Source organism: Dipodomys spectabilis, unplaced genomic scaffold (genome assembly GCF_019054845.1).
Source record: "Dipodomys spectabilis isolate Male_0828 unplaced genomic scaffold, ASM1905484v1 ptg000490l, whole genome shotgun sequence".
In the NCBI taxonomy this organism is placed as follows: Eukaryota; Metazoa; Chordata; class Mammalia; order Rodentia; family Heteromyidae; genus Dipodomys; species Dipodomys spectabilis.
In genome coordinates, this window is record NW_024871167.1 from 370667 (window position 1) to 395426 (window position 24760).

The following is a 24760-nucleotide window of genomic DNA, read 5'->3' on the forward strand; positions in this document are numbered from 1 at the left end:
ATTGTAACCCCTCTGTACGGTATTTTCACAATTAAAAAAATAAAAGAAAATAAAATAATTTAAAAAAGATAATGCTAAGCAAAATGAACCCCAAAATAGGGACACAGTAGTTTTTTCTTTCTTGCTTTTGTTACTAAAGTATTTATATTGTACCACGTGATTTTTTTGTTTCTTTGTATGTTCTTCCCCCACTGTATAACCACAGTGTTCACTATATTTGATGGCGGTACCCTGCATCTTGTATATACTCTTCTCTAATTTGGGGATGGAAAGGAAATAAACAAAATGCTTAAATAGGGATACAGGTTGACCCATTATAACAATGAGATGTACAAGACATTATGTTGAAAAATGAATTTTACAATTTAGGCAATGGTGGGAGTGTAGTTGTAGAGGTTGGGAGGGAAGGGATGGTAGGGGACAAAGAAAGGAGGAAGCAACAATGCTTGATAAGAAATGTACTCATTACCTTGTGCTCATGGAACAGTAACCCTCTGTACCGTATTTTTACAATAAAAAACACATTATAAAAAACAAATTGTGGAGGGGGGACCAAGATGGCGACGGGGCAGTAGGGAAACGCCACAGCTTTCCCCAACCAAAAAGAGTTCGAGTTCCAACGCTTAATCTCCCCAAGAGACAGACAACAACAAAAAGATGAACACTCAGAGAAAAACAGGAGGTGGAAAATAAAAAAAAAAGAAAGAGAGGAAAAGAAGAATTTCAGAACAGAGAAGAGAGAAGACCTGTCCCCCAACCTTTACTGGCTATGCGGCAGTGCACCAAGCCGCGGCCAGCCGGCCTGGCGGGGGCTGCTGGAGCCCCAGAGACACAAGGGGCTGCCTGCAGATCACCTGCCCAGAAGCCGCCTGAGGTACCGGTTTGCAGACCAGCTGATCTCCACGAACAGAGAAACCTACCAGCCGGGAGTCTCCACGAAGATCCCACCCCCACCCCTCACTCTCCACCAGAGCAGAGAGGCTCCATCCCGCCAAAGCCGCCCGGCACCAGCAGCACGACAAAGGGAGCTGTCTGCAGACCACCCACGCAGAAGCCGCCTGAGGCACCAGACCCCCGATCACTACGACCCGGCAGGGGCTGCCTGCAGACTACCTGTGCAGAAGCCGCCTGAGGCACCAGACCTGCCCGATCGTGATGACTTGGCAGGGACCGCCCGGGTCCCAGAGACACAGGGGGCTGCCTGCAGATCACCCGCGCAGAAGCCGCCTGAGCGTGGACACTGTGGACCAGACAGCTTCGACAGAGGCAGAGACAGAAAAGAATCACACAGAGCCACCACCGCCCAGCCCAGCCCGCAGCCACCCCAACTGAACTCAGATTGCAACAGCAACTGACGACCTACACCACACAGAATCAACTAGCTCCAGGGTGAGTACCCCACAGGGGACAGTGTATCCCTCAAGGGAGACCAGAGCTGGAGGGAATCCCCAGACCCTGACCCAGACTACCTACCCCAACACCCGGACCACAGGACCCACTAAAACTGGGAACTGTTCGAGAGCTCCACCAGCCCGTGGAGCACACTCCACTGGCCAGGCTAGAGCAAGAGCACCTCTGGAAGGGAGCTTAAATGCCCAAGCCAGGAACAGCGCCCCCAGGTCAAGATAACCAACAGTAGAAGAAATTTGAACTGTGTACCCCAGGCTGCATAACCTAGGTGGTATACACAGCAGCACAGGCCTAATGAGCGCGCTCCAGGTGGGGGCCGGAACCAGGCCTGGGGATCTGGCGCCTGAACAACACAACCAACTCCTCCCAACTGAAGTCAAAAGCTGAGCATACGCCTCAGCAGAGGGGAGAAAAACAGGGAACAGCACTCCCCGGGAAGCACGCCTGTGACAACAAAAGACCTGGAGGCTCTGGATAAGAGAAGCCCAAACCCCACCAAAACCCCACCCATATACCCTAGGCTGGGAATTGGGCAACACAGGCTGCCAGCACCTGATAGTAAGCAGGAGCTCAGGCTGATAAGGCGGCTCAGCAGTAGAGTGATAGTCTTGGATGTATGAGGCCCTGGATCTGATTCCTCAGCATCACAAAAGCAAAAAGGGTCAGAAGTGGTGCTGTGGCTCAAATGGTAGGGTGCCAGCCTTGAGCTGAAGAGCTGAAGGACAGCATCCAAACCTAGAGTTCAAGCCCACAACCAGCCCAAAACAAACAAACAAAAACACATCAGGAGCCCATAGCAGACTCCAGCATCTGGGAGAGTGCATCCAGAGCATCTGATCTTCCCAAGAGCACCCGTAGGAGCAAACACAAGCAGTCTAGGCTGCTCAACCCTTCCAAAGGCAGGAATTGCCAGTGATCTACAGCAGAGAGCCGAGAATCCTAAGTAGGTCAGACCAGCAGCTGGAAATAGGCTCCCAACAGAACCCAGATCAGGCACAGACTCTCTCTACCAATACAGAATCAGCAACCAAGCAAAGACAGACACACCAAAACAAAATTGCAGATTAGTCTCCTGAACCCCCATGCGAAAATCACAGAGAAAAATTACAAGGTTTACCACCACCCAGGACAGCAAGCTATCCTCAATAGCCAGCAACCACGCAGGGGAGAGCCCCAGTGGGAGCAAAGCAGGAATGGAAGACAAAAGCTACATCCAAGGGTTGCTGGAGGCAATGACTCAAGAAATAAAGCGAGAAATTGATCAGAAATTGAAAGAGCACAAGGATGAACTATCAAAAGAGATACAGGATATCAAACAAGAGTTGGATGCAAAAATAGAAGCTGCACAAACCTCAGTAAGAAGTGAGATAAACGCCAAATTAGAGGTAATGCATACTGATTTCACCTCTTTATCTTACCTCATTAAGAGATGAGATCTGTATGCATACTGATCTCACCTCATTAAGAGGTGAGATCAGTACTATGAGAACCAACATCGAATCCATAAAGGGATCCAGTACTATGAGAACCAACATCGAATCCATAAAGGGATAAATTTCCTCCAAGCAAACCACAATAGAAGCCACGGTTCACAGAGTGAATGAAATGGAAGGTAGAGTGTCAGATACATAAGACAGAATACACTAACTGGAACAAAAAGTGACAGATATGGAAAAATCACTCAAATTAAACCAAAGGGAAATTCAAGAGCAAGCAGATAATGCCAAGAAATTTAACCTTCGTATAATTGGAGTGGACAAAGGTGAGGAATTTCAGAGCAAGGGAACGCAACACCTATTCAACAAGATAATCGGTGAAAATTTTCCCCACCTCAAAAAGGAGCATCTTACCTACATAACAGAAGCGTATAGAACACCCAACAAGCAAGATCCCAGGAGAAACACTTCTAGACACATTATAGTAAAAATGATAGATCTGAATAATAAAGCAACAATCTTGCATGCAGCAAAAATGAAGGAGCTATACTACAATGGGAAAAAAATTAGAATCACTGCAGATCTCTCCACACAAACAATGAACGCAAGAAAAGCCTGGGAAAGCACCATATGAGCCCTGAGAGCCAATAACTGCCAACCCAGACTGATATACCCGGCAAAGCTAGCATTCACATTCGATGGAGAACTGAAAATTTTTAATAGCAAAGAAAAACTAAATGAATACATAAACATTAAGCCAGCATTACAAAGAATTCTAAGAGGGGGGACACAACCTGAAGAAAGCAACCAGGAACTGGGACCTGCCCCAGACAGACATTACTCAAAGTCTAACTGAGCAAGCACAGGAGGAAAGGAAAGAAGAAAAACTTAGGAAAATGGAATGGCAGGGACAACAATGCATCTCTCTATACTTTCTCTTAATATTAATGGGCTGAATTCGCCAATTAAAAGAAAACAAACTGAGGACTGGATCAGAAAACAAGACCCATCCATCTGTTGCCTGCAGGAGACCCACCTCTCAGCCAAACATACAAACAAACTCAGAGTGAAGGGTTGGAAAAGGGTCTACCAATCAAATTCACCCAGTAAGAAAGCAGGTATAGCTATCCTGATATCTGACAAAATAAACTTTTCATTAAAATCAGTACAGAAAGACAAGGACGGACACTACATATTAATACAGGGAACAATCCAAGAGGAGGATATTACCATCATCAACTTATATGTCCCAAATATTGGTGCAGCCAGATATGTTAAACAAACACTCTCAAACTTACAGAATAAAATAGATCCCAATATGATAATACTAGGAGACTTTAACACACCACTCTCACAAAAGGACAGGTCTACCAACCAGAGGATTGGCAAAGAAGCTACCGAATTAAGTGAGGCCATACTTCAAGCGGAATTAACTGACATCTACCGAGTATTTCACCCTAAAACAACACAATACACATTCTTCTCAGCAGCTCATGGAACTTTCTCCAAAATAGACCATATCATAGTTCATGCAAGGAACTTAAGCAAATACAAAGGGATCGACATAATCCCCTGTTATCCTATCTGACCACAGTGGAATCAAGCTAGTTCTCAATAACAAAGCATACCGCAGAAATTTCTCTAATACATGGAAATTGAAAAGCACACTCCTTAGCAATGCCTGGGTAATGGAAGAGATCAGAGAAGAAATAAAACATTTCCTACAACTCAATGAAAATGAAAACACCTCACAAAGAAACTTCTGGGACACAGTAAAAGCAGTCCTGAGGGGCAAATTTATTGCCCTCAGTGCCCACATCAAGAGAATGGAGACAGACCAAGTAAATAATCTCATGTTGCAATTAAAACAGCTATGAAAACAAGAAAAAATGGAACCTAAAGCTACTAGACGAAGCCAGATAACCAAATTAAGAGCAGAGATTAACCAATTAGAAAAGCAGAAAATTATAACCAAAATAAACCAAACAAAAAGCTAGTTCTTTGAAAAAATAAACAAAATTGATGGCCCGTTGGCAAGATTAATTAAAAAAAGAAGAGAGGAAACCCTTTTTTCTTTCATGCATGTGTTTCTAACACATTTATAAGATTATCTCTTTGTTGCTTTGTATGTCCCTCCCCCACAGTATAACCCCTGCTTTCACTATATTTGATGTCAGTATAACTTGTGGAGGAGATGGGGAAAAACCAGTTGTTTAAGGATACAGGTGGACCTGTTGCAACAATGAGAAGTACAAGTTGTCATGTCCAGAACGAGCTTTACAACGTTAGTGCGGGGAGGGGGGGGGTAGAAGGGGGGGAAAGGGGGGGAAGGAGAAGGATTGGGATTAGGGGGGGAGGGGGGAGGCTGGGAAGGGATGTGAAGGGTAAACAAAGGAGGAGTCTGCAATGCTTGGTAAGAAATGTACGCATTATCCTGCCCATGTAACTGTAACTCCTCTGTACAGTATGTTCACAAATAAAATTAAATTAAATTTAAAAAAAAAATAAGATTAGGGATGCCACGGGAAAAATCACAACACGTACCCAAGATATCCAAACAATTCTAACGGACTACTTTCAAAAGTTATACTCTCTAAAGGAAGAAAATCTGGCATAAATGGTTGCATTTTTAGAGAAATACAAGTTGCCCAAACTGAGCAAAGAAGAAGTAACTCAATTAAATAAGCCAATATCCTACAACGAGATACAGGAAGCTATCAAAAGTCTTCCGCCCAGGACCAGATGGATTCACAGCAGAATTCTATAAGACCTTTAAAGAAGAAATAATACCCATACTCCTCAAGCTCTTCAGAGAAACAGAGAAGGAAGGAGCTATCCCAAACTCATTCTACGAAGCCAATATCACACTCATCCCCAAACCAGGCAAAGACCCAACCAAAAAGGAGAATTACAGGCCAATTTCCTTGATGAACATAGATGCAAAGATCCTTAACAAAATTCTAGCTAACAGAATCCAGAAACACATAAAAAAATTATACACTATGACCAGGTAGGCTTCATCCCAGAGACGCAGGGATGGTTTAACATACGTAAGTCAATAAATGTAATCCAACACATCAACAGAGCCAAGGTCAAGAATCACATGATTATCGCCACAGATGCAGAAAAGGCCTTTGATAAAATTCAACATTCATTCATGCTAAAAGCTCTGGAGAAAATAGGAATAGAAGGAACATTTCTAAAAACAATAAAAGCCATTTATGACAGACCAATAGCCAATATTATACTTAATGGGGAAAAGCTACAACCAATTCTCCTAAAATCAGGAACAAGGCAAGGATGCCCACTGTGTCCACTCCTCTTCAATATAGTCCTGGAACCCTTAGCCAGGGCAATAAGGCAAGAAAAAGACATTAAAGGGATCCGCATAGGGAAAGAAGAAGTTAAACTATCCCTTTTTGCAGACCACATGATACTATACCATCACGATCCCCAAAACTCCATCCCCAAACTCTTAGAAATCATAAATCACTTCAGCAAAATAGCAGGATACAAAATCAACCCACAAAAATCAGTTGCCTTCCTGTACACTGACAATGCACAAGAAGAGAAGGAAATAAAGGGAGCAACTCCATTCACAATAACCTCCCCAAAAATAAAATATTTAGGAATTAACCAAACCAAAGATGTAAAAGAACTATTTAATGAAAACTATAAAAGATTAAAGAAAGAAATTGCAGAAGACACTAGGAAATGGAAAGACCTCCCATGCTCTTGGATAGGCAGACTTAATAAAGATGGTAATACTTCCAAAACTAATATACAAATTCAATGCAATTCCTATTAAAATCCCAATGACGTGCATCACTGAAATACAGAAAACAGTCCAAAAATTAATATGGAAAAACAAAAGACCTAGAATAGCCAAAACAATTCTAGGGGATAAAGACAATATGGGAGGGCTATCCATGCGGAACTTCAAACTCTACTACAGAGCTATAATAACAAAGACAGCATGGTACTGGCACAAAAACAGACCCGAAGACCAATGGAACAGAATAGAAGATCCAGAAATAAATCCACAGGCTTACAGCCAGCTGATATTTGACAAAGGAGCCAAAGACATACAATGGAAGAAACACAGCCTCTTCAACCGCTGGTGCTGGGAAAACTCGCGGCCACATGCAGAAAACTAAAAGTGGACCCCAGCCTATCACCATGCACCAACATCAACTCAAAATGGATTAAAGACCTTAACATTAAACCTGAATCTCTGAAACTACTGCAGGACAGAGTAGGAGAGACACTTGAACTAATAGGCACAGGAAGGAACTTCCTGAACAGAGTCCCAGGGTCACAACAAGTTGGAGAGAGACTCGACAAATGGGACTACCTTAAAATAAAAAGCTTCTGCACAGCTAAATCTATTGCAATCAAGCTAGAAAGACAACCAACTAATTGGGAAAAAATATTTACCAGCAATATATCAGACAAGGGGTTAACATCCTGTATATACAGGGAACTCAAGAAACTAATCCCTCCCAAACCTAACAAACCAATTACTAAATGGGCAAGGGAACTAAAGAAGGACTTCTCAAATGAAGAAATAAAAATGGCAAAGAAACACATGAGGAAATGTTCATCATCCCTGGTGGTGAAGGAAATGCAAATAAAGACAACCCTGAGATACCACCTTACCCCAGTCAGAATGTCCCACATCCACAAATCAGCCAACGACAAATGCTTGGAGGGGATATGGAGAAAGAGGAACCCTATTACACTGCTGGTGGGAATGTACACTTATACAACCACTTTGGAAAGCAGTCTGGAGGGTCCTTAGAAAGCTAAAGATTGACCTCCCTTACGACCCAGTCATATCACTTCTAGGAATCTACCCTGAACAACAGGAACCAATATACAAGGACACGTGCACCTCCATGTTTATTGCAACACTGTTCACAATAGCTAGGATATGGAAACAACCCAGATGCCCCACCACAGATGAATGGATCCAAAAATTGTGGTATCTATCCACAATGGAATATTATGCAGCCATTAGAAATGACAAAATAACAGCATTTGCAAGGAAATGGATGGAGCTAGAAGGAATCATGTTGAGCGAGGTAAGCCAAGAGGAAAGAGATAAACGGTACATGGTCTCCCTGATAAGTGGATGCTAAATCCAAAATGTTAGGTGATACGACAAAACTAACAGGACTTAAGAAACAAAGAACTCCCACTCATCTGGTCAAACCACTACTAAATATCCCCATGCTGCTGATCACATGTATGGTGTATAACATGTGAACACCGTTATATGTTATAGACTGTGATAGACAATTTGCTCCAGGAAAGTTAGAATGAACTTGTGACTTTAAATGAGCATCATTATTCCACAATACTGTGAAATTCGGGAAATTATGTAATCACTTAATCACAATCAAAAAAAAAAAAATAGAACCTCGGGGAAGGTGGGGAGGGAAGGGATGGTAGGGGGAAAACAATGGAGGGGGTAACAATGTTCAATAAGAAGTGTACTCATTATCTCACTCATGTAACTGTAACCCTCTGTATAGTATCTTTACAATAAAAAAATAAAATAATAAAAAAGACATTGTGGTATATATACAATGGAATTCTATGCCTCCATCAGAAAGAATGACATCGAAATACAGAGTTGTGAAAATTATATTGTGAATTAAGCCAGGCCCAAAGAAACATAGATCCCATAGTTTCCCTTGTCTGCAATGTCTAAGACATGTCATGTCTAGGAAAAGCAGTTTCAAGGTCAAAGACTGTGCATATAACCATATAACGGATGATGTTAAGCGAAATGTACCCCAAGACAAGGACACAAATGGCTTTTGCTTTCTTTTTTTAAATTACATTTTTATTGTAAAGATACTCTACAGAGGGGTTACAGTTACATGAGCAAGGTAATGAGTCCATTTCCATCGAGCATTGCATTGTTACCCTCTCCTTTGTTTTTCCCTACCATCCCTTTCCTCCCCACCTCCCCAACTCCTCTCCTCCCTCTCTCCCACAAAGTTGTAAAGTTCATTTTCAACATAGTGTCTTGTACATCTTGGCTTTTGCTTTCTTGCTATTGTTTTTAATGTACTTATAATGCACTATGTGATTCTTTTGTATGTTCTTCCAGCACGGTATAACCCCTGTTTTCACTGTATTTTATTCCAGTATTCTGCATCTTGTATATACATTTTGTAATTTGGGGAGGGGAAGGGATACAGCAGAATGCTTAAATGGGGCTTCAGGTTGACCATTGTGACAACTAGATGTACAGGACACTATGTTGAAAACAAAGTTTAGAAAGTTGGGTGGGGGGGGACAGAGGGAGGAGTAGGGAAGGTGTGGAGGGAAGGGATGGTAGGGGAAAAACAAAGGAGGAGGTAACAATGCTTGATAGGAAATGTACTCATTACCATACTCATATAACTTTAACCACTCTGTACAGTATTTTTACAAGAAAAAGTATAAGTAATTAAAAAGAACTCTAGAAAAGACTAACCGATTTTCATTTCATTGTTTAAAGGACACATGGTGTTAGATGTAAGTATTTTGTTATTGTATGTTTGTGTGTATTGCCTTTGAGGAAGATGGGGGGATAAGGATGAATAAGAATCAGAACAGGATACATAATAAACACATTCATCTTGTGGAAGGTGAGGTACTGGGCTTTGAACTCATTACCTTGCACTTGCAAAGTAAAGATTTTATCCCTGCTGTCTCACCTCCAGCCTTTTTTCCTTTAGCTAATTGTCAGATAGGGTCTTTGGCTTCGTGCCTAGTCTCACTTCAGCCATGCCTCCCGTATAACAGGGATTACAGGCATAAAGCTTGTTTGTTGGGCTAATCCTAAACTTCTGGTACTCATTCAATCACTTCCAAATAGCTAGGATTATAGGCATGTGCCACCACAAGCATGCCTCGCTATTCCAACCTGTTCAAATGTGAAGCCAATAAGAAGAAAAATGACAGACTGGAGTAACTATACGAAGTTCAAAATTTCTATTCTCAAGCTATCATTTATTATTGAAAAAAGGAACTGGATCTATCCCATTGGGACGTGTGAAATGAGATTTTTGTTTCCAGGAGTCTCTCCTCCCCATTGAAGTCTGACCATCTTTCTTTCTTTTTTTATTGTAAAAATACCGTAGAGAGGGGTTACAATTTCATGGGCAAGATAATGAGTAAATTTCTTATCAAGCATTGTTGCCTCCTCTTTTGTTTCCCCTTCACATCTCCCACCCAACCTCTGCGCCACCCTCCCCCCCCACAAAGTTGTAAAGTTCGTTTTTCCACATAAGGACTTGTACATCTCATTGTTGCAATGGGTCCACTTGTATCTCTATTTAAACAATTTGTTTTTTACTTTCCCCTCCATAAATTATACCAACATCAAATACAGTGAAAGAAGGACTTATACCCTGGGGGAGGGACATACAAAGCAACAAAGAAATCATCTTATAAATATGTTAGAATCAATCGCATGAAAGAAAAAAAACATTTGAATACTTATCTTGGGGTTATTTCACCTAACATCAACTTATCAGACCTTTTCTGTTTGTCTCAGACATATACTAGTTATTGCAAATAAGGGAAACCATGGGACCTATGTTTCTTACTGCATTGCTGGTGGGAGTGTAAACTTGTTCAACCAATTTGGAAAGTAGTATGGAGATTCCTCAAGACTGCACATAGAGCTCCCCTATGACCCAGCAATCCCACTTTTGGGCATTTACCCAAATGATCACAAACAAGTCCATATTAAAGCTACCAGCACAACTATGTTTCTTGTATTTACCATAGCTAAGATATGGAACCAACCCAGATGCCCCTCAGTAGATGAATGGCTCAACAAAATGTGGTATATATACACAATGGAATTCTATGCCTCCATCAGAAAGAATGACATTGCCCCATTTGTTAGGAAATGGAAAGACTTGGAAATAATTATATTAAGTGAATCTCACCATCTTTGTAGCAATTTTCTTCTTCCTGTAACTTCCTCTTCACTAATCTTTGAGATTTCAAGCCAGAAGGCAAAAGGCAATTTGGAAACAACTGTAAAAACAGACATTTTTATGTGTTCTCTCTGTACTTTAAACACAAGCATAGATGCTCTAAGTTAAACAAAAAAAGATAACTCCTATACCCATACTCAAAATTTAACTTAAAATGAAACGTGGTTACACAAGATCTAATTCTGTTGCAAAGATGGAAAACTTCATAAGCATATATTGCAATCACAGCAAAGAGTGGCCATAAGTCTGTTCTGTTACCTTCTTCAACTTATCAGAAACCAAATACTGGCTTGGTGTCGATAAAAGTGTACTGGCTTGGTCCCTCTCCTTCAACAACATTAATTTTCGTGTGGGTGGTGCAAATTCTATAGGCTTGAGAGTGTCTTCAATGGAAATAAGCTGTTCAAACATACTCTGGTTACTGAGCTCCTTAACTGGATCTATGAGCAATCTCCTCTTTTTTCTTTTCCTTTTCTCAGAAGTGCCTAAATATAAAAAAATAAACTTCTGTGTGATTGGTTGCATAGCCTTGCAAAATGATACTCTAGACACCACATATATAAGTTTATGTAACACACACAAACGTACACACAACATATATAACTGTAGAGTTGCATTGGAAAGTAAATCCTTCTAGTCTTTCAGGAATATCTCCTTTGCATGATTTTTTGTAAGATAGAGTGCTGACCACCCAAGAGTTGTTACATTCTAAGATGTTGTTTGGAAATGCTTCAGAGGGATTTGTTGACCTACTAAGTGGACCCCTGGGCCCATGTAGAGCAGAGGCTACACTTAGAGGGAAATGAGCCCATTCAGAGGTAGCTCTATAGTGCCTAAGAGATTAACTTTTTTTTTTGTCAGTCATGGGGTTTGAACTCAGTCCAGGATGCTGGACCTGAGCTCTCTTTGCTCAAGGCTAGTGCTCCACTAGGTTGTGCTACATCCAGTTTTCTGGTGGTTAATTGGAGATAAGAGTATCAAGGCCTTTCCTACCCATGCTGGGTTTGAACACAATCCTCAGATCTCAGACTACTGAGTACCTAGGATTACAAAAAGTCAAGATTTCGTTAGTCAAGCTGAAAATGCAGGGAATTAGCTATTTCAGATGCAGACCTGTTAATCATACAGAGCCAGTGGGAAAGGGAGCCTGCTTGCTAGAGATGCTTTAGTGAGATCCTGGAAACATGAGTCAAATGGCTAACTATGTAGTTAGGACAGTAGGTACAACTGCAAACTGATGTAGCTGATGACAGGTAGAATTCTCTTGCACCTCTTCTCTCATTCCTTACACATTAATTCTAACATGGCTCAGGACAGACAGGGAAGCCAAGTACATTGACTTTCTGCCAACCCTGTGGAATAAAGCCTCAAGAGTTTTATTCAGGAGAGCTATTGGACTGCTTTCAGTCTTTTACACCCGAGCTTATTAAAGATGCATGACTCATCAATTAACTAATAAAACTAGAATGTTGCTAAAGTATCTAAATCACATTAAGTCCATATTTCCTGTTTACTCCTGGAAACACATTAAAATTCCAGGTGAAATGTTTGGGATTCGCTCTACTGACCTCTCTCATCCTGCCTTGGGTTATATTCGCTTCAGTATCTGCTTATCTCAATCAGATTGGAGCTTTTCCTTTGTGGCCCCACTATCCACTTTTGGAGACTGGCCTCAGACTATGTACAACATGCTGACATTGAACTCTAAATCCTGCTAACTGAGCTGCCCAAAGGCTGAAATTCTCTGGATGTACCTCCATGCTCTTCTCAAAGACGGAAGCCTTTCTTCATTCCTGTGTCTAACACACAGCAATGCCTCAGTAACTTCCTTCAACTAAAGTCAGATTTAATTTTCCAGTTCCCCAAAGTCAATCTGTAATTTGAGCAGGACTGAATATCATGAGTCACCTCAAAGTCATTTCATACCCTTTACCTGACAAATGTTACTGCTATTCTGCCTTCTTTAACACTTACTAAAGTATTTATGTATCTCAGTATGTAAATAAAGATATCAAAGACAAAATCAAAACACGGAAATGCCACTGACCTGAAATACCAATTGGATGAAGAATGAAATGTTCCTGCTTAGTTGTTAAGGTTGTTGCATCCTTCTTTTCAATCTCTGGGAAGCATATGTCATCTGAATTGAAACACGCTCCATCTGAATAATCTGGTTTTGCTAATGAATGCCGTCATAAAAAGAGTAGAAAAACACAGAAGTTATGCTGCAAGGTAGACAATTACATGTGCAGTAAATTAATGTAAAAATGAACTAAAGGTTTATACTGTTGAGGTCATATCTCAGTGTTTAAGTGTCCCGTGTTTAAGAGAGAAAACAAGGCTCAAATTATAGCCTGGGAACTGCAGTATTTGGCTGAGTCAACTCTTATTGTCCTCTTTGCACCTGCGACATCTAAGAGGGGGCTCACCCTCCTAAGAGCAGGGAACACAGTGGTAGCAACTCCAGTATATGACTGATATGAACTTGATATGTCTCTTGGAGAATTTATATTCTGTTGAATCGCTTAGAAATTGACCATAAAGATCCATGATGAAATATGTGCTAAGTCTTCTTATGTTTCCTATTATTGTGGTTGTCATTGTTGGCCAGTCCTGAGGCTTGATCTCAGAGCTTGGTCGCTGTCCCTGAGATTTTTCGCTCCAGGCTAGTGCCCTACTACTTGAGCCATAGAGCCATTTCCAGTTTTTTCTGTGATTAATTGGAGGTAAGAGTCTCACGGATTTCCCTGCCTGGGCTAGCTTCGAACCATGACTTCCCGATCTCAGCCACCTCTGTAGCTAACATTACAGACATCAGCCACCCATCCTAGCATGTTGTCCATTTCTATTCTTGTCTTAGAATGCAAACAGGCCATCAACGTTGTGAAGAATCACAATGGATCAACTTATACTTTTAAATAAACCCAGAGGACCTCAACTTATCTGAGGAACTTCTTACAATTTCAGGCTCCAAGAAATATCCCATTTGCAATTTCTCTCAAAATGTATACTTTCAAACCATATCTTATAATTTTTAAATGTGTACCATATGCGTTCAGGATTTGAAAGCCCAGTATTCTGGGCAGAGTATTTGAACATGCTCTCAAACTCCATCCTGGTTACATATTCTTCAGTGTCAGTGTCAGTCTCAGCACCCAACATCCTTTTCTACATCGTCTAGAGTTAGACTGATTGAGTATGAAGCCTTATCTTCTATTTTTACCTCTCACTATCCTACTCTGCTGTTTAGATTTGGATGTTCTCAGGTTTAACCAGAATACTGGTATTTTTCAACTTTACACAAAGAAAGAGACTTCAACATACTCAATGTACTGTGGTGAGATTCAGGGGTCAGTGAGAGTTTTCCCTCCAAAGGCATGTCTTCTGGCAGGCAATTCTCATTTTCCTTCCATAGAAAGTCTTGAAAAACAGAAATTTTTGCCATACAGACTTGAACTTTCCATTGGTATACAAAACATTAACATTACTTTATAAAGGGCACTGTGAAGGGATAGCCAGATTTTAATAGTGGAAAATTTTAACAGTATATTAAATGGAAACATTTTACCCACTGTCTTTCAAATACAGACAAATTTCTCAGATTTTGTTTGACCCTTTCCTTCTCTTTCTTTCATTTTCTTTCTTTCTTTCTTTCTTTCTTTCTTTCTTTCTTTCTTTCTTTCTTTCTTTCTTTCTTTCTTTCTTTCTTCCTTTCTTTCTTTCTGTTGGTCTGTCTGCCGGTCTGTCTGTCGGTCTGTCTATCTTTCTTTCTTGTTGGATCTGGGGCTTGAACTCTGGTTCTGGGTGCTGGCCCTCAGCTCTTAGATGAAGGTTAGTGCTCTACCACTTGAGCCATAGCGCCACTTCCTGTTTTCTGTGTGGTTTATTGGAGTTAAGAGCCTCACAGACTTTCCTGCCCGGCTGGCTTTGAATTGCAATCCTCAGATCTCAGCCTCCCGTGTAGCTAAGAGTACAGGAATGAGCCACCAGCGCCCAGCTATGTTTAACCAATTTCTATAGTTATATAATACTATAGTAATATAATACAAGAGCAAATATAGAGTGCTAGACAGGTAATCTTGTACAGGTGTTCCACAATTTGTGTTAAAGAAGCTTATGTTTATAGGATACACTGAACTCACTCCTCTCCAACAATAATGAATTTATGAAAAACAGAAAACAAAACACATAAAATGAAAAACAAAAAAACTATTAGGCAGTAGTTCCCAAATTCTATGAAAAATTTGTTTCAGTGGATGACTTTCTTTAGGCCCAAACATATCACTGTCTTCTTTGGAGAGTTGTGTGAAGCTTTAGTGGATGTATAGAAAACTGTGTACTTTATTAAGGTGTACAAGACACAGAGTTGCCTCCAAATTCTATTTTGATGTACTCAGCCCACTAATTCATCATCGTGTTCACACTGAATTATTGTATTTCTGTACAACCAAACAGCCTACCTGTCATTGTTTCAGAAGCTCCTTCATCTCCAAATCCATCCCTATTGTTACACATCAAAGACTTTTCTCCAGTGAGGTTTCCAGTACTATGTTCTGATAAAGGGACACTGCAGCTCAGCAATGTATTCCCTTCCACAAAGCTCTGTCCTCTGTGAATCTGAGATCCTTCCCCTAAATAAATATATACATACATATCATTAAGGCTAAGTGTGTTGTAGAAACCTTTATACTTTAAGAGTTGGAACACCTTTAACTATTAATAGCTGACAACTGTTAATAAATTCAGAAGAAAATTTATACGTTTTTGGTAATGTATACATATAATTACATATAACAATAGATCTATGGAAAATGAAACATTACTTTAAAAGAAAAATGATAATAAGAGCAAAATAAAATATTTAGACGGAAACAAACAAAATTCAAGTGACATTTTAAAGAATGGGCTTACAACATTCATTCAATAATAACTTCTTTGCATATGGGATTGTGCAACAGAAGGTACTATTCTGTACTGTTCTATCCCTCATCACGCAAATAAGGGCACACATCACTGAAAGGGTTTTTTATTTCATACAGTTACCACCTTAATAAATGTCATATCCAGGATTTCAACTCATTTTTTTCTCCTACTAAAAACATTATACTGATATTCCTGGGCAACAAATATCAGCTGTAGCTTCAGTTTATGCAGATACATGCGAACCCTGGTATATATGTTCACATAGCATCTGTTTGTGTCTACCTAGCCTGAAGCTTCTGGAAGACACAAACTACCTCTTTCAACTGGTAATGCACGTCCTTGATAGCACCTGGCATAGAGTAGGCATTCAAGAAAGGTAAGTACACTGGGAAATGAAGCAGATGGTAATATCTGGAACTTTCATGCAAAAGCAAAGTTTAATATGTGATAATATTTATACAGAAAAATGTCCATTCATTTGATAGTTTGGGCTGTATTGAGACTTGGACTCAGGGTCTTACATACTTGCTTGGCATTTTCACTCATATAGGACACTCTAGCACTTGAGCCGCATTTCAACTTCTAGTTAGTTTGAGCTAAAAGTCTTCAAGCCTTTCCTCCCTAGGCTGCCTTTGAACCTTCAGCCTTTCAGCCTTTCAGTGGCTAGGATTAGACGTGAGGCACCTGCTTCTAGATTTGTTAGGTATTACTATTGCATTGTTTTACCACGTAAAATACAACTACAATGACTTATGACTGGTAATTTTGATTTCTTATATATGATCACCAAAATTCTGTGCTTCCAAAGGTAGAACCTTACCATAATCTTCTTTAAGTGTAATTTCCTCCGGTCTACTTTGGTTTGGAGTAAAGTGTTCAGATGCATCGATAGTACTATAAAGAAATGAACGTTTGAGCAAGCAATAGGAAAAGAACAGTTATTTTGCCACATATTGAAAACATGTATAACAAAACCAGGTTCATTGCTTAAAAATACAGGAGAGTTTTGCTTTCTCAACAGTATCTTTTGTGAACATATGATTTTAGTATATGATATGCACAAATAGTTTCCACACTGCCAAAGCCAGTGCTGGTTTTCAGTCGTTCTCACACTTGTGTTCACCAACCCCATTCGGGGGAGATGCGCACACTGGCTATGGACTGAAGGCATGCGTCCTCCAAATCTGTATGCTAAACATCATCACCAAGGAGATAGTATTCGGCCTTTTCCACATGACAAGGTCATAAGGGCTCTGCAGTCATGAATGGCATTAGTACCCTTAGGATGACTTTCTCCTTGTGAGGACACAAAGACAACGCTGCCATCTATGACCCGGTAAACACAGGTTCACCAGACACTGAATCACTGGGCATTTAGTTTTGTATACCAAGGCTTTAGGGATGCTGTAAAGCAAGTACACTTTACTGGGCAATTTATAAGCAATAGAACAATTGTTATGCATAGAGACTGGAGTTTAGGAAGCCCAAGATTAGTGTGCCCGCAGGTTCACTGTCTTGTAAGAGCCTGTTCCTCATAGAAGGGACCTTCTTGTTATATACTCAGGCTACAGAAAAGGTACAAAAACAACCTCAAGCCTCTCTTCAGAGGGCATTGATCCCATTTATGAGAACCATTACCATCTAATCATTATCAAAATCCACAATTTTTTTAAAAAAATACTATTGCCTTACAGACTCGGTTTCCACATCTGAATTGGAGGGAACACAGATGTTCAGGTCAAAACCATTCATGGTCCAAGACCACTCTTCCTTGCCTCTCCTTTTAAAATTTTATGAGGAGGTAACTCAATCTTCATGTCCCCTAATAAGAGTGATCCTTTACTTCTTACCCTCATAGCCATATTCATGATCAAATACTGATGGCTCTGCCTTTCACACACTTCCATGGTTTGACTGCTACAACCTTCCTAAGATGAATGCTGAGAATTGCTCAGAAAGTCTATATTCTCCTAGCTGATAATATCTTTTTACAATAATGTTCTCACGGTTTCTCTGCTTCTTTATCATGGTGAACTCGTCAGATCTGGCCACACCTCTGTTCTCTATTCAAAACCTGCCTGTGCTTCCTTACTTAGTAAAAAAAAAAAAGTGCCACCATACCTGTAATGGACCACACATTACCTGGACCTCTTGCTACCTCTATGATCTCATTTTTCTACCACTCAGTTGCTTATTCTCTCCACTATAATCTTACTTGCGTTCTTGCCTGAGGACCTCTCTACTTGGTTCTACCTGGAACACCTATGCTCCACATGACTCATGTGTCCCTTTAGCTCCTTCAGGCTTCTATAATTACATTAGCAGAAAATCCTTCCTTGGCCATCATAGCATCTTACTTCCCCTCACATCAAGTATCTGGTCATCCCCCTGGTGGAATGTACATGCACTTGTTTGGTTTTTCCAGTCTTCTGCAATTAAAATGTAAAGTCTACAAGGCCAGGAGCTGAGTTTTATTCATGGCTATCTCTTCAATGCTTGAAACAGTGCCTGGCATAGGAAAGGCACACAAGGAACTCTTAAAATCAGTGAATCAATCTATCATCAGTGTTGCAAGCTACATGCAATAAATACAATGATGTAATTTTGTGGTCACGTATTGTAATTTTATGGTAATTTTTAATCTCTGACAACTACATATGTTCTTGTGTTCTACTTGCCTACATGCAACCTGAACATGAAAACAGCAACATGTCATGAAAATCTAACTGAAGGGACATCATTTACTTTATGTTATCAGTGTCAAAATCATAAAATTCTTCTTCAAGTGTGATAGCAGTGTAAGATGCTTCTAATTCCCCCTTTGAGAGGTCAATCAGTCCTGAAAAGCATAACAGAAAACAATCAATAGGCAAATATATTGTATAAAATAAGACAATCCCATTAAATCCTTGTTGTCTCCCACTAGACAATTGATTTCTCTCTTTATCTGGTTTCCCTGTATCCACTCCTGCCCTTCTGCAGTCCATGACACAGCAATGAGCATATCAGTTTTCCAGGGCAAACAGCTGACAAACTCTGGGTTTAGCAACTTCCCCCATGTAAATTAAATCAAAATTTCCAACCTGGGCCTGGGTTTAGCAACTTCCCTCATGTAAATTAAATCAAAATTTCCAACCTGGGCCTCTTTAGTCCCACAAACCTATCACGAGCTATTGGAGACCCTCTCCTCCTTGTTCCATTCTAAGTCTACTGGCCATTTGGGTCCCTCAGACTGCCAAGTTTGTCATATAAGCACTTTGTTCCAAAGTTACATCGGCCTCTTATGCTGTTATTTCAGGGACTATTTTGGTGCCTGGATATTTTTACATCTGCGATGCTGAGTGAGCTAAAATGGTATCTTCCCCTCAGAAAGGATTTCCCAGCAGTTATATGTAAACTGAATTTGTCAAAGGAAGGAAACTTGTCTTGGTAGTGCACACATGTCATTTCAGCTATAATGAGGATCCTAAAACATACAGATTGTAGTCCACGTCTATGCCGAGGCAGGGAATGAGATCCTATCCCAGCATGAGCAGTGCTGGACAAAGGGCTGATAGCATGGATGAGTTCTCAAGTACCGGCCTAGCAAAGCCTAAGGGTTCAAACCGCAGTGGTGCCAACAAAACAGAGGTTCAGCAAATGAGTATTACAAAGATACTTGAAGTCTGGTGATAGGAAAAGACTGATGTCTAAATCACCACAATAAATGGAAGAAAAATGATAAATATCCACAAAGTGGAATAGATGATATCTATGTATATTAAAATCTGAAAGCACTATAGTTGAAACACATGAACATAGTACTTTGGAAGGCTTAGGAATTCTGATAAGAACATTTCAAAAATAGCAGAAAACTTAGAAAAGGGACAATTCTGAAAAGACTGTCAATCACACTATTTCTAACAGGTCCCGTAAAAGCAAGAACAAATGAAAAGTTAAAGGCATCAGTAAAAGCAGAGTATTTGATCCTTACAAGCATGCAGTGTGCTTAAGTATACTTGCAACATGCACACAGATAAAACAAGTTTTGGACAGCATCACCTTTCTCATACATACAGGAAAGGAAGAAGGGAGAGAATGTAATTTGTCCTTAACCATCGATACTGAAACTCCATCAAAATGAAGCTCACATCTACTTAACTCATCTGAAACTACACCACCCTGTCAATTATAAGAGCACAGACCTGCAAAATGCAAAAGAAACCAGGAAGAATGAGACAAATTGAAACAGCATGTTTACCTGGGGAAAATGTCTTATTCATTTTAACAATTGCTTCACTGCAATCTTCCAAAAGATACTTCACTTTCCTCTTATAGATTCGAACAACTCCCAAAAGAAGATGTCCCGAAGTTCGAAGTGCAAACTTCACCTTTTGATAATATACAACATATTAGAAGAATAAAAATTAGGTTCATAAATCCTACTCTAAAAAGCACCTTGCGGGTTTTTGAAAAAAATCTAAAACCACTTAGCTTAGCTTTTACCTAAAGTTGTAAAAATAACAACGTGAACATTCTTTATTTTAGTCAACAAACTTAGTAAGACATTGCATCTAAGGGAAGTATGCTATTATTAATATTAAGGAAAGAACATCAACTCTGCAATAAGAAACCTGGGTAAATTGCAAAAGGTGAGTCACTACGCCTTATTCAAATTCAGTTCAACAAAAATGGCTACAAGTATTATATATTTACATTGTGCCGGATAATGACCCAACAGCTTTCCATACATTAATGTAATTGTAATAACGTCTATTCACAGGAGAGAAACCTAGGCTCATACATCTTAGAAATAATGTATAAGCTAAATATCAATTTGAACAACACATATGTTCATCTTGTTAATCACCAAACTTAACTGAGTTTAGCTTAAGGCTTACTGTGCAGATTAAACATACACACATACACAAAGACACACACACACACACACACACACACACACACACACACGCACACACACACACACAAAACTAACCAATATAAAGTCTAGCACTGTGACCAACAAATAGCCTCTCAACTCTAATTGAAAATGTATGTCATATAGTTAACTTGGAAGATGTTAGTATGCTTAAAGGGAATTCTATTAGATACTTTTAAATTTTTAATGATGAAAAAGTAAAAAGAACAAGAGTAAAAGAAGGAACAGCTAACACAAGGCAAAACAAAAGAAATGTACATATCACCCAATGTAGAAGAAATAACTGTATTGTCAAAGCTCATAGAAATCATCAAAGTTATAGACCATGACAGAAAATTTGACCCATTAAAGCTAGAATGTGTTTGTGACTTTAACTAAGCATCACTATCCCACAATACAGTGAAATATGGGAAATTATGCCATCGCTTAAACACAATACAGAATTTGAAAAAAAATGATTTTAATGAAAAAAGTATTTTACTTTTTATACAATAGCTTCACGTCATTTTGCTCCTAATAGATGCTTTTCTATTCTACACAACCATTTTTCATAAGAAATCATTATCAGGTACTGGCTATGCACAACTTATTTTATTAGGGAAGTATATAAAGCAATACAAAACATAGAGCATAGTCTTTGTTCCTCAGAGTCAAGTTTATTCTTGCTAAGTATATAAAACAATTGTGCACTAAAGTTAATTATCATTTGTTCATGTTCACACAAAAGATGGTAAGGAAATAAAAGCAATCATTTGAAAAGTAAAACTGTCTCAGAAATATACTTCCTGATACAAACGAATTGTAATGGCTTGCCTCTTTGAGTACTCAGGCTGAATGAACATATACTAACATTTCTCATAAGTTACATCAGTTACATACCTTCTGTGAAATAATTTTTCCAATGGCTTTCTGTATATTACATTTGAATACTTGATCCTTGGTGAGCTTCTTCTCCCAGTGAGCTGCCAGCCATACTTTGGCCAATGGCGCCCGCTTACTCAAAAGTGCATGGGCATAGAACATGTTGCCTTTAGTCATATATTTAAGGAAGTGGAGAAAACAGAAAACAATGCTTAAAAGTTCACAACTAGAGTTTGTAGTGGTATTCTGATACAAGCAGAAACACCAGTAATCATAGAGTATAATCGCCTACTTTAAAATATTGTTCAACGAAAAAAATACAATTTTTGGGGTCGTGGGCCTTGAACTCTGGCCCTGGGCTCTGGCTCTGAGCTCTTGAGGTCAGCACTCTACCACTTGAGCCTCAGCCCCACTTCCGGTTTTCTGGTGGTTTGTTGGCAGTAAGAGTGTCACCGACTTTCCAGCCCGGGCTGGCTTTGAACTGTGATCCTCCCATCTCAGCTTCTCAGCCTCCTGAGTAGCTAGGGTTACAGGGGTGAGCCTCCAGAGCCCAGCAAAAACTATTTTCTTGTGAAAAGGAGAGAACCATATTTAGAATGAGGGTGCAACTCCACTCCCCCACCAGGTGCACCTTTCAGCGCCGCACCTTTCAGCGCCGCTAGCTTAAAGACCCACAGTGTAGGGGGGGGCAGGTGGATACCGCCCCCCTCCCCCTCTAGGTACATGTGCCCCCAACCCTAGCCTGAACACCTGCAGTGGGGAAAAGGCGCGTGCTGCTCCCTTCCCCCACTCCATGCACATGCCCCCTCCACTAGCATGCACACACGCGGTGGCGGGAAGGAGAGCGGAACTCCCCACCCCCATCGAGTCCACCTCCTCTCCCTTAGCCTGAAGTCCTGCCATGGATGGGAAGGTGGGCACCGCTCCCCTCCCCGACCCATTCCACATCCCTTCTACCCTAGTCTGAAGACCTCCAGTGGGTGGGAAGGTGGGCGCCGCTCTGCTCCCTTCCCCTACCAAGCGCACCTCCCCCATCCCGTAGGCTGAACCCCGGAAAAAGTGTGAGGGAAGGTTGGCGCCACTCCCTTCCACCAAAGCCTACCCCAACCCCCATCATCCTTCTGCTACCCTGAAGACCTCCAGTGCATGGGAGGGTGGGCAGCAAAGTCCGCATCACCAAACCCGGTACCCCCCACCCTCTGCTAGCATGAAGGCCACCAGTGGTGTCTCTGCCACCGGTGGGGGTGCGGGCGGCAAAGTCCCCACCACCAAGCCCCTCCCCGCCCCCGCCAGCCGGTGGTAGCTAGCTAGGTAGCCTGAAGACTTGTGGCGGGTGGGAAGGTGGGTTGCGCTCCCACCCGACCAAGACCCCTTCCCCTTGCACCCATGAGGCCTACATTCCACACCGGATCTCAGGAGGAGTGCTAAGGAAGAGACGCCACTGCAGCCAGCCAAGTCCCCGCCAGGAAGGACAATCTGTGCAGGGCGAGATTTTATAACGAGACTAACGTGGGGGGAGTGGTGTGGTGTGGACCCGTGGGGTACCATGGGAAGGGGGCGGGCAGCACCTACAGGGGGTGGGCACCACAGTGAGGAGGCGATGCACTGTGGGGACTGGGAAAGGCACCACGACCAGGGGGCGGGCATCCATAACGTACAGGGGGTGGAGACCAAGGGGAGGGGGAAGGTCAGCACCGAGAGAGGCCGGCATTTGGTGCACGGGGCGGGCAACGCTTGCAGGGTCAGGCCGCATGGCAGTGGGAGCAGCACCATGGGGAGGTGGGAAGGGCAGCACAAGGAAGGGGCAGGCATCAGCTGCACCGAGAAACATGGAGTGGAGGAAGGGCAGCACATGGAGTGAGTGAAGCACCATGACAAAGGGAAAGCACGGGGTGGAAAGGGCAGCAGAAGGAGGGGGTGAGGCGCCATGGGGAAAGACAGCACCCGGAAAGGGGCAGAGTAGCACAGGAAAGGGGTAGGGCACTATGGGGAAGGGGAAGGGCAGCATGTGGAAGGGGCGGGGCACCCTGGGGATTGGGAAGGGCAGCAGGAAGAGGGGGCGAACATGATGTCGATGGGTGGGGGCACGGCGGGGTGGGGAAATGGGAGCACGGGGAAGGGGTCGGGCAACCCAAGGGACGGTAAGGCATCAGGAGGCAGGGCCTTGGGCACCCGGGTTCTACTGTAAAGCTGGAGAGACATACTTATCCTCTCGAAACAGACCAGGATCCGTCTATTGAAGCAAGGCAAGGACAGGGCACTGCCTTACAAACTCACCATCCTTGCCACATTTCCTAGCATCCTTGTGACATAGTATTCTCACTTCCCTGTAATTAGATTGAGGTCCCAGGAGAAAGTTTTAATTTCCTTGAGCCTCAGCTTATCTCACTGGTGTAATGAAAATGACGGTAATAAAAATGCTGGAAGCAGGGTGCCTGTGGTTCTTACCTACTCAGGAGGCTGAGATCTGAGGTTCACAGAATAAAGCCGGCCAGGGCAACAAAGGCTGTTAGAATGGTGACTAGAGTTAATCACCAAAGCGGCAAAAGTAAAGCTGTTGCTTTAGTGGTAGATTGCCAGGCTTGATAATTAAAGCTCAAGCACCAGGCATCCAGGCCCTATGTTCAAGCCCCAGGACCAACAGCAAACAAAGTGCCTCTACCTTCAATCATTGTAAGAAAAGAGATGATAGTTACCAAGAACCTATATTAGGTTCTTCATGAAAATTGTGTATTAGCATTCTTCAATATGGCATTCACATCCTTTTGCCCTTTGGGGTTAGTAATTGCTTTCCAGCCTGCAATACCAAAGTTTTCAATACATAAGGCAGTTTATACCAGCTAACAACAATCATAAAAGAGAATAAGGATTGAAATCTAGTTAATTCCTTTGAGCTTATTAAGGATCAAACACGAACCCTTCTGTATGACAAGCAAGAACTTTACAACTGAGATACAACCCTAAATCCAAAATTAAGTATTTTTTGGTGAGTCTGAGGCAGGCACTTAACACAGAGTGCCTGTTTTGCAGGTCCAAATGTAAGAAAGCCCCTGTGAAGCCAGGTAGGTGCTAGTGGATTATGTCTATAATCCTAGCTACTCAGGAGGCTGAGATCAGAGGGTTATGGTTCAAAGCCATACTGGTCAAGAAAGTCCATGATAGTCCTATCTCTAATTAACTAGTAAATCCAGAAGTGCCCCTGTGGC

The 24760-nt window shown here is 41.4% G+C and overlaps 1 protein-coding gene across 1 annotated transcript in view; it reads right to left on the reverse strand.

Moving 5' to 3' along the window:
* LOC122098742 (double-strand-break repair protein rad21-like protein 1) overlaps positions 1 to 21716 on the reverse strand; it is a 45178-nt gene extending 23462 nt beyond the window's left edge. The window contains exons 1-7 of the mRNA XM_042669176.1: positions 21573 to 21716; positions 20016 to 20145; positions 18521 to 18614; positions 16563 to 16669; positions 15313 to 15483; positions 12900 to 13031; positions 11111 to 11337 (exon numbers count right to left, since the gene is read on the reverse strand). Of these exons, the coding sequence (XP_042525110.1) occupies positions 11111 to 11337; positions 12900 to 13031; positions 15313 to 15483; positions 16563 to 16669; positions 18521 to 18614; positions 20016 to 20145; positions 21573 to 21716 (1005 nt within the window). The remainder of the gene's footprint in view (positions 1 to 11110; positions 11338 to 12899; positions 13032 to 15312; positions 15484 to 16562; positions 16670 to 18520; positions 18615 to 20015; positions 20146 to 21572) is intronic.
* Between the last annotated feature and the right edge of the window lie 3044 nt (positions 21717 to 24760).